Source organism: Crocodylus porosus, unplaced genomic scaffold, assembly GCF_001723895.1.
Source record: "Crocodylus porosus isolate Cpor-Errol unplaced genomic scaffold, CroPor_comp1, whole genome shotgun sequence".
NCBI lineage: Eukaryota > Metazoa > Chordata > Crocodylia > Crocodylidae > Crocodylus > Crocodylus porosus.
This window is the reverse complement of record NW_017728951.1, coordinates 38,530,232-38,540,573: the sequence shown is the minus strand read 5'-3', so window position 1 is coordinate 38,540,573 and position 10,342 is coordinate 38,530,232. Positions and strand designations below refer to the sequence as shown.

Here is a 10,342-nt window from a genome sequence, read left to right as displayed (position 1 = left end):
GGGACAGCCATGGGGGGCTGGGGGAGCGGGCAGGGGATGGGGCCTGGCAGAGGTCCCCCCATGATCCCTTCCCCCCTCCTCCAATCCCCTCTCCCACCCCCTGCTTATCAGCTCTAAGTTCAGCTGCAGCTCCCTGCTGCAGTGGGTGGGGACTGTCCAAATACTTCAAAGCTCTCTGAATCTCTTCCGAAGATTTGGAAAACTTTGAATCAGTCTGGACCTTTTAATTGGTTCCGATTCCATTTGAATTCGGAGATTCGGCCACCGAGTCGGGCCAAATCTCCTCCAAATCGAATCGGCACCTGAAGCTTTGCACTACTTTACAGAGTACCTAAGTGTAGCCCTAACTTTTACGTATGTCCTGCTGCCTTTAGTGGAGTTACTCAGATACTTAACTCCATGTATGTACCTGGGTGCTTTGCCTTGCTTTGGAGCAGTACACTGAGCACCTTCCAAGACTAAGCCTATACCAGAGCGCAGAGGCTGCTCTGACGCACTGGCATTCCAGCACATCAGAGCAGACTCGATTAATCGAGTCTGCTGGAGCGTAGCAATTACTGTGCTCCAGCAGCCTCTCATGTCTTGTGTATCAGGCTGTGGGTTACCAACTCCTGCTTTACATGTCTGTCTTTCAAGATGGATTGCTGCTCCTTTGCCATTGGATGACCAGAGAGAGCATGCAGCCTGACCAGCTTTTCTCCAGAAGGAATCACAGTAACCATACAGACATACAATAAGATACCCTGTAAGAAAGTGTTAGTGTATCTTTCCAGCATACTTCAAAGGGACTTGAAGCAGGATACAGCAGCTTGGCCCCTTCTTGTAGCAGTTGCATTCATAGCTGGCTTTCTCCTCTCTCATCTAGGGGCTCTTTTGAAATCTTCTAGCAAGACACCTGCGCCTATCCAAATGTCTGTTATCTGGACTTTCTCAATAGGGCTGACTGTTCCCTCTTAAAGGAGCAGGCTGCCCCGTTACATCTGTCTTTTTTTCATCCATGTTGTATTTAAAACATGGCTGTGGCTGAGAGTTTGTCCCTGGCACTGGAAATGTGGATTTGGTGTTTGCTAAAGGGGACTCAAGGGGGAGAAGAGGACATTTTCCAAGGTCAACTGTCTTTCCCTAAACTTCAGTTGTTGGCAGTTTTAATAGAGTTTCACTAGTAACTTAATTACTGAGGGACAAGAGCCATGATAGTGTTTTTAAAATATGAAATTACCCCCTGCTTAAAAAAATAGTTTTAAAGCAGTTCTTAAAAGGAACATATTTCCATGAAATTCGAGAAAAGCTAGTTTTAAATCAAGTGCACACCCAAACTTTTAAAGGATGGAGTCATAACCTCCTTTTTTCAGATCATTGTGTGAAGACAGACATTTAAATATGGCGAGCATCTGGCAGAGGTCTCTCAGGGGAGGTCTTCCCTGAGAATAACTGTAACTCTAGATCAGCACAGCTACACTTGTGAAATGATCGAAAATAGATTTGTGGTTTCTAAATGAAGTGCTCTTTTTATTTATGTGTCTCTCACAAGGCTGAATCTTCTCACCCACTCCAATTTTTTTTCTTTTTTCTTTTTTAAAATCAAAATTAAGGGAAAGCCATTTGTGGTTTCCATGTGCCTTGCCAAGACCTCGACAGGATTTGTTTTTGGGAAGTTAGATGTCAAGGCTGAGGATTTTTTTTTTCCCCAAAGTACTCAATGGAAAGTTTGGTATCCAGATCCTTGAGGCAGCTTTGGAAAGCTCTACACTTCCTTTACAGCTCCAACTTTTCTGTATGTGTTCTCTTTAATCCAAGGGAATTTTAGGGAATGAGAATTTACCCATAACCTTCTGCACTCTGCCACTCTGCAACCTGTGTTAACTGGATGCCCTCGTCAAGTCCCTCTGTTACCAGCCTCTGTGCAGAGCTTTCCAAAGCAGCAGAACCATGACATGGATGTTCTTGACAGCTCCCTACAAAGTTCCTGGCAGGGAGGATTATCTAGACTCTGCTTGCTCAACTTGGCTCTTCCCATGCCTGACAGCTATGAGTAGGAGCCATAGTAGCTATAGATCTCTTGGCAAACTCTGGGAGATAACCTCACTATAGAGAGGATGTGGTCTCTCCAAGACGAGAGTTTCCCACTGCTGAGATGGAATAAGACATTCAAAGCTTGTGTGGGAGAGGCTTTATGGTGTAGTTGTACATGTGTTTTTTGCTAGCAGGGCTTGCATCTTTGGGTGGAAGCTGCAGATGCAGGTGTCGTTGTTGTCTCCTTCGGCATTGGGATCCGCGCGCTCCCAAGTGACATGGTGGACAAGATGGCTGGGGCGTTTGCCCGCCTTCCTCAGAGGGTCGTTTGGAGGTGAGGGAGAAAGGAGCTTTCTCATTGGTTCTGGTTTAGCAGAAATCCCATGTTTCACAGGATGGTTCCACCCCATAATCTGCCTTCTCTTTCACTTTTTCTGGCAGGTACTTTGGCCCAAAGCCTGCTCACCTGGGTGAGAATACGCTGATGATGGAGTGGCTGCCCCAGAATGACCTGCTGGGTAAGACGGGGATAGTGACATAAGTGCCGAGGGGTGAGTGGATGTGTGTGAATGTGAGAACTACCAACATTATTAGGGGTTGTTCCACTGTGGAGCAAAAACACCTCAAACAAATGCCACTACTGTGTGTCCAGGCCCAATGCTCAAAACAGTTCTGGTTTGCAAGTATCTTGATCCTGCTCTTTAGGGACCCAACCCGCTAGCTGTCTGAAGTGGGAGGTGGTGATGATCTTGGAGTAAACAGGAGCCTTCATACTATCTCCCAAATGTGCCCAGTTTTCCTTCAACCTACAGCATGCATTGGTGTGAAGAAAGATGGAGATAAATTGGGGTATCTGTCTGAGTGTTCCCGAGGAGCATGGCATGCCTTCCGCCTTCTCACCTCTACTTTTTCATAGGTCACCCCAACGTGAAAGCCTTTGTCAGCCACTGTGGGATGAATGGCATTTTTGAGGCAATTTATCACGGAGTTCCAGTGGTGGGGTTCCCTTTCTATGGGGATCAGTTTGACATCATGACGAGAGTTCAGGCAAAGGGCATGGGGATTCTCATGGACTGGGGCCGATTCACTGAAGATGACCTCTACCAAGCCATAGTCACAGTTGTCTCTGATCCCAGGTGAGATATGTGGAAGGACCAAGTGTTCGGTTCAGAGGTGCAGGGCACAGGATGCCAATAACTGGGTGTATCCTTGGCAAAGCCCATGACAACAAGTGGTCCAGCACTCGTTCAACCAGCTATATTGCTTGCCTTGCTGGACATCCTGTTGCCTTTTATCCTTTGATGTTTGCCCCTGTTGGATATACAAGACTGTCCAGGTTTACTGTCAAGGGGAATATGATTAGTCTTTGCTTGGCTTTGACTTTAAATGTCCCTGAGAGGCTGATACTGAGCCTCCTTGTCTTTTGGTAGTATGTTACCAGTCCAGGCAAGACAGGATGTCCCTAATTTATTTAAGCAGACAGCATTAAGTGAGCAGAGAGTGCAGAGATACTGGTGGGGCCTGCAAGCATGAGATATGATTCTTTAGCTGCTTTGTTGTAGTTGTTTTGTTTTGAAAGCCAGACCCTTTGGCCTGTGAATTATTTCTTACTGCTCCACCAGATGTCTTGCTTCCATGTGATGTAGACATCAACCTCCCAAAATCCCCCTGACAGCTCATGTTTAAACTGCTGTGTGTGACTTCCTCTTTCAAACCATTTAGTTATCTCAATTGCTGTCAACTTCACTGTAAGCTCACAGTGCTCAGCCCTGCCTTGGGTTGGGGCCATTGTTAGAAAATTGGTTCTGTGATGTGATGTTGGCATTAGTGTAATTCCACCCTCAGAACTCCCAGGTAAGTTTTCAGAGGAGTTTCTGTTGTCCCTGGAATTGAACTGACAGCCCATCCATGATGTGAGAGGCAGAATAGACTGAGGTTTGCATTGCCGTAGCAAACCTGCAGAACAGGTGAATGCTATAAAGCTCTATTAGTGTCTGCAATTGGCTTGGCCATCAGGGGCAGATAGAGGGCCCATTCATGTTTAGGGTCCATGCCTGCACAATCTGAGAGCTGAGACTGCTTGGTTTCCTTGAGGATTTGGGCTGTTATGATGCATCAGCACAAACAGGTGACTTTTTTTCTCTTCCTGTCTTGCAGCTACCATAAAGCAGCCAAGTTGATCTCAGCTCTGCATCTAGACACGCCCATGCGTGCTCTGAATCGTACGGTGTACTGGCTGGAGTACCTCCTCCGCCACGATGGGGCACCGTACCTTCGCCCAGCTGTCTACGACCTCTCCTTCTATGAGTACTACTGCCTTGACGTCTTGGCTCTTTTTCTCTTGTGTCTAGCTGGGGCAGCCTTTGCCCTGTACAAAGTCATTGTGTGGTACATGGGAAAGGGCGTCAGACCCATGCATCTGAATGGCCAGTGTCCAAATGGCCATTTGGTGGAAGAGAAAAAGTTGAAGTAGGGCCTTCTCAGATGCATCCCCTCCAGCAAGGCAGACTTCAGTGCAAAGGCTCACTTTGCAAGCATGCATGGAGAGACTGAAGAGTTTTTGGCCTGGCTGCTGTTTTGATGGCTACATAGCAGAGCTCTGTGTGCAGGCCTTTGTGTACAGAACATGCGGGTGGGGATGTGGATTCTGAGGTGGGTATATAACTGGTTATCTGGCTGCTGTTGTGCTGGAAAGGTGGGAGAGCATTGCAGAAGCCTATATGCACACCTTGGTGTACAGCAAATGTGGGTGGGGTCATAAATTCAGGTGTGGGTGGATATATTTGGCCAGGACTCTGGGAAAGGGGGATGAGTGGGTAGACCTCTGGGGAGGAGCAAACAATTGCTTCCTTTTTATGTATGTTGGTTTTGATGCTGGCATTAAACTGGAAGGTTATATCAGGACCTGCCATGAGGTACAGAAGGCAGGTCCTGATATAACAGGGATAAGGGCCTTGTCTGGGCTGGTTACCACTTATCCCCAGCCTCATTAACCAGTATCCTGAGGCTTGGGACACTTCTTTTGTGTTCAGGTGAAGAGCCCAAAGTGGAGCTGTGGAAGGGGTAGGAAAATGGCACCAAAATGTTTTTCTTTAAAACTCAATCTCTGTTTTAAATTTCTTGGGCAGACATCCTTCCTGCTTCCCTCAACATGTTGTGCTCTGTTCTTTGTGCTAATTTATTTATTTTTAATAAACTATATTCTTTCTCCTTAGCAGTGCCTTCTGCCTAAGTTAATGCATGTCTTATGGCAGAGGTAGCCATAGTTTCACTGAAGTCCTATTGGGCATCTACACACACAGATGCACACACCACAAGCCACAGCTATCTCCCACCCCACACAGTGTGACTGGCTACCGGCTCTTCCCTATATCCCTCATCTCCTAGGGCCCCTCTTTTCCAATCAGGTTTTCAGGGATTGTTTCCCCCCACACGCACACCTTTCTCATATACATGTGGATACACCCACCTGACACCCAGGCGTGCCTCAAGCATGTGGTTGAAGAAGAGTGCATGAAAGAGATGCCTGCAAGGGCTTCAGCCTGAAATGGTGTGTGAGCTCTTACCTCTGGGTAGCGGCAGGAAGTTTGGGCTGGACCTTAAAGCTTCTAACTTTTAAGAGTAACAATATGGACACCAAGCCTTCTTACATGGACACGACTGGGCATGCAGCTGCTCTGGAACTTGGGCGTGGTATGGAGTGATGCCAAGGAGTATGTGCTTCTAGTTGCATGAGCTGTTAAGTCATTCAATGTTTTACTGAAGGTGGGTTGTGTAACTGCTTTATTAGCTGGGAAGAAAACTGGTGATGCTTTGGAACAAGAGTAAGAGTGTTTTGCTGGGATCTTGGCTGATGATATCATGACTTAGCAATGTCTAGCCCATTAATTAACATCATGGTTAATCTGCTTTGTTCCCTGGGCCCATCCTCCAGACTTGCCTTTAAGTTGCTCATGGTGAATGTGAGCAAGGAGATAATGCTTGGACTAATCTCCTGAGGGGTTCTGTATTGGGTGTTGCTCATCTGGGAATGGGTAGATGCACTTGTGTTTCTTTTGCCATGTGTTTGGCTCAGGGCTCTGGTGTCAATACCCAAATCCTTCCTCTCCTACCATGACAAAGACCATTCTGTCCAGCAGGCCTTGTTCTAGCTCCTTTTTTCTTAATATCAGTGGAGCCACACAAGGGTGATAAAGAAGACTTCAGCCAGAATCCTATCTGTTCTCTAGGCCAAATGTAAAGCTGAGTCTATGTGGACTGAAACACTATGTACCTATTGACTTGGGTGTAACAAACTCTTCAGTTGGTTTCTTATTCCTTTCTGGCCCATCTGGTTCTGGTCTGCGTTGGAAATGGGCTATCAGTCTACAGTAGCCTTATTCTTTAGCAGTCCTGCTGTTTCATGTCATTTCTGACTTGAGACTGTTGTAACTGGCATGGTAACAGTGCAGAAGAGAATATATAATAAGATGTGCTAGTAATAGCGGTGGGATGAGGAGAATGAGACATCTAGGTGCTAGGGGAGGAGTAAGGATTGTGATGGAGGGCTGCGGGCTCAGTCTTCTTCCTCTTTGTGATCAATCAGTGGGGGTTGAAAAGCTAACACCTTTAAATAATGTCAGCCCAAGCTGTATACTGTGATGGTTTTCAACATTTATTTTTTTCATTTGTGGACCCCTAAAAATTTTTTGAATGGAGATGCAGACCCTTTGGGTTGTAAGTGTGTGTATTCACGTACTTTTGATCAATCATAGTAATTTTTCATGGACCCTTTAGACAGAGTTTGCAGATCCCCAGGGATCTGCAGAATACAGGTTGAAAACCACTGGTATAGTGTCTGTCCAAGTTACCAGTTCTCATGTGGGCCCCAAAATGACCTTGTCTGCTCAGTTTACAGCACAAAAGCTGAAGGTCTGTAGCTTGGGGAACTCCATGTGGAAAGTAGGTAAAGATGCAAGCTGTCCATGCTGGTTTCTAGTGATCCTTCCTTTGCAGTCTGATTCCCCTGCTGCAGGGCAGGTAAGTACTAGCTGACTGGAGTGCTGTAAAAGGAGAAAAGCAAGGTTATGTTTCACTACTCTGTAGCATGCTCTATCCCATAAACTGCAGGATTGCTCCAGAGTGAATCCTTGCCAGCAAACTCACGCTATATAAATGCTGCTCGTGAAAGAAAAGTGTGCAGCACTCTGACAGGAATGTAAAAAACCAACATTTGATTTACAAAGAAAAGAGAAGAGTTAAATGCGTATGACTCAGACTGCTATGGAATGGGCATGAGATTAGCTCAGGAGAGTTAGAGTTGGCTCTATAATTTGGCCAAAAGGGGAAACCAATCTTAACATTAATCAATTTGCTGAAAACCAGTTTCACAGAAAGTTGGATCTTTCAAAAGTTTCAAAGACTGGGAATGGGGCAAGAGCATTGTGATATCCCAGCACCACCTGCACTGCTTTTATTTCTTCACAAATTACTTGGATTGCTCAAACCTGTACACATGCTTGGCCAACAAGTCTAAGTTAAGCCCAGGTTTCCACTCTTCTTCTGCTCCTCCCCCTTTGTCCCCCTCCCTCCCTCCCGCCTCAAAATGAAAACAAAAACCCAGATGGGAACAACTTTTAGCTAGTACTCCTTGCTCCTCCTTGGACCTGTGCTTTAAGATTAAGATTGCTGCAGCAGAAAGATCTATTCTCCAGCCCCTGTCCCCATCTCCCCACATCAGTTGTTTTTAAATAAACCCAACTAGCTTAGATGCATGCTGCTGTTGTGACTTGGGAGCGGGGCTCTAATTTAACACATGGGCTTTGGAAGTACTCCAAATAACTTTTGGCTCAGGGTGCTAATAGCTGTTATGAGACTAGTGTTACACAACTTGTGTTTTAAGGAGCATCCTATAATTGAAGGCTTGAGCACAGATGTGGTAAGTTGGTCACTGTGGAATCAACTGCTCAGGACAACTAGAAATTTTCAAGAGAAACTCTGAGATCAGGAATGTTTTTCTAGAAGCCTCTAATGCGTGGTCTCCACCCCCTCCCTTGCTTTTCTCTGCCTAGATTTTTAATCCTTTCTCTTTCAGGTTGGGATTAGGCTCCAGGGCTCCACACTGCCCCTGTGTGCCAGGACTGGGCCCTGCACTGCCCTGCACACCCAACCTAGCATGCAGTGCCACAGCTCACAGAGTACCCCAAAGGTCTGTGGGGAGCCCAGTGGGCCAGATGACACAGTGCTGTGGGCTGGATCTGGCCTGTGGTCCAGGAATGGAACATTCCTGTGCTGGGCTGTAAAATGCATTATCCAAGTAAGACCTATATGCTTGTGTTCAGGGGTGTACTTGGTAGCCGTGTTGATCTGAGATAAGAAGACATACAAAAAAACTAGAACTCTTGGTTTCAAAATTATACCTTTTTATTAGACCAAATGGGAAATTGCAAGAAAATTGTCACTTTCTTCAAGCTTTTGAGATTAAAGGCCCTTTGTCAGGCTCTGGGAAAAAGTTTAGATGGTACAAGATGGTAAAAAGTCCCCATTGAAACCAAGAGTTCTACTTTTTTTTGTATGTTTGTGTTCTACATTAATAATGACTATTTTACATCTTGGCTAAAAGCAGAGTGTAAATGCGAGACGAATGTGTTGCTTGTCTTTAAGTTTTTAAAAGTTTTTTTTAAGTTTTGATATGGATAATCTGGGGGAGGGGTGGTAGAGGAGAGGAGTCAGGAGAGTTGGGTTCCTACTCCTAGATCTGCCCTGACTTGCTGGGTCAGTTTGAGCAATTCACTAGGTGCCCTCTTCTGTCAACAACTTCAAGTTTTACAGAAAAGAATGTGCAGTCCTGTGTAGAAGTAGGACTATGGGAGAGCAGGGCTGAAAGGGACCTCACAAGGTCATCTAGTTCAGCCTTCTCCAAGTCAGGAAAGTAAAATGGCTCATATGCTATGTGGGCCACTGAGCCATAGAAGCAGCTACAAAGGGAAACCTGGGGAGCAGGCCTTATCATTCCTATCCTATGGCTGGGAAGCAGAGAGGAAACTGAAACTATAGGATGCTCACACAAGTGCTGATAATTTGGTTTAGTCCCATGCAACTCTCTGAACAGGGTTGGCCTTCCACCATTCTCTAGGTTTTTGGAAGGGAACAGTGAATGACAGTCAAGTGCCAGTGTTCTTGATGCAGTATGAGAAAAACATCAGAAAGGTTTCTGAGGAAACCCAATGGGAGGACTGTGCTTGGGGAGTGAACTAACTTGTTCATCTGGTTTGTCTTGCCCAGTCAGATTATTTGGAACCTCCTCCAAGAATGAAGAAAGACAGACTTGCTAATGAAGATTGTATCTCTTGCTTCTGTGAAACGTAATTGTGAAAGGTGAGCATTTAAACAGTACAGTGCTATGCAAGAACTGAAGAGACACCAGAGAGTACACAGCTCTGATCTTCACCTTGTATTGCCATAAATGTAGACAGTACAGTTGCACATCCGCTGCTGCAACTCTGCAGTGTTTAATGCTGTCCAGCACAAGGTGCTGCTGATCAACATTACAGTAGCTCCCCAGAGAATGATGAATAGCCAACTGTTGCTTTTCCCCAGACACTTTTTCCCAGGTGTGAAGAACCTTTTCAACATATATGCAAGAACATGTAGGGACTCAGAAACACCATGGGCTTTGACAGTAGTTTGGTGTCAGCCATATGCTTTGTTTTTTTTCTGGTGGAAAGCCAGAGGTACTTAAGGGCTTGTCTTTTTATTCTATTTGTTAATAATAATTTGTATCCAAGGCCAAATTAGCCAAAACTAAATCCAAATCCAAGAGTCCAGAATCATAAGTGGTCTCGGGACTTCAGATGTTCCCAAAACCTTTGGCGGGCATCCTACTTGCAGGCCTTAGCCTGAAGGCTTGGGGTTTGGATGCCTCCAAGTTTTGCTTACCCTTAGCCATAAGGACCTCAGACCGAGCAAGGGAGGAGACTCCAATTTTCATAAACTGAGCTTAAAGCTGCTGCACCTTGGCAGGTACTGAACCATGCCAGAAGAGCAATTCTCCTGCAAAGCAGTTCAGGAAAACTGCCTCCTTGGACACAGATGCATGGTATTTCCCCTGCCAGATTAAGAAGCCACTACGCTTGATCTGAGCCTTCAAGACACCAAAAAGCAATTAAAGTGACTTGAGGCTACACTAACTTGCTTGTGCAAGCAGAACTTCTCACAGCACATGGCAAACTAGCAGCACCTGTGCATGGGTGCCCTCTGGCAGTTTCATAGATTTCATAGACATTAGGGCTGGAAGGGACCTCGGGAGATCATCGAGTCCAGCCCCCTGCCCAAAGGGCAGGAAGTCAGC

General features: G+C 45.8%; 1 protein-coding gene across 2 annotated transcripts in view; it reads left to right on the top strand.

Moving 5' to 3' along the window:
- LOC109324295 (2-hydroxyacylsphingosine 1-beta-galactosyltransferase-like) overlaps window positions 1–5,225 on the top strand; it is an 18,214-nt gene extending 12,989 nt beyond the window's left edge. Inside the window, exons 4-7 of one of the 2 annotated variants that reach the window (XM_019556280.1) lie at window positions 2,208–2,347; window positions 2,455–2,531; window positions 2,930–3,149; window positions 4,171–5,225. In XM_019556280.1, the coding sequence (XP_019411825.1) occupies window positions 2,208–2,347; window positions 2,455–2,531; window positions 2,930–3,149; window positions 4,171–4,486 (753 nt within the window). In that variant the 3' untranslated portion in view covers window positions 4,487–5,225. Of the gene's footprint in view, window positions 1–2,204; window positions 2,348–2,454; window positions 2,532–2,929; window positions 3,150–4,170 lie in introns of both variants that reach the window. The other variant, XM_019556279.1, reaches the window with a different exon arrangement.
- Window positions 5,226–10,342: the final 5,117 nt, after the last annotated feature.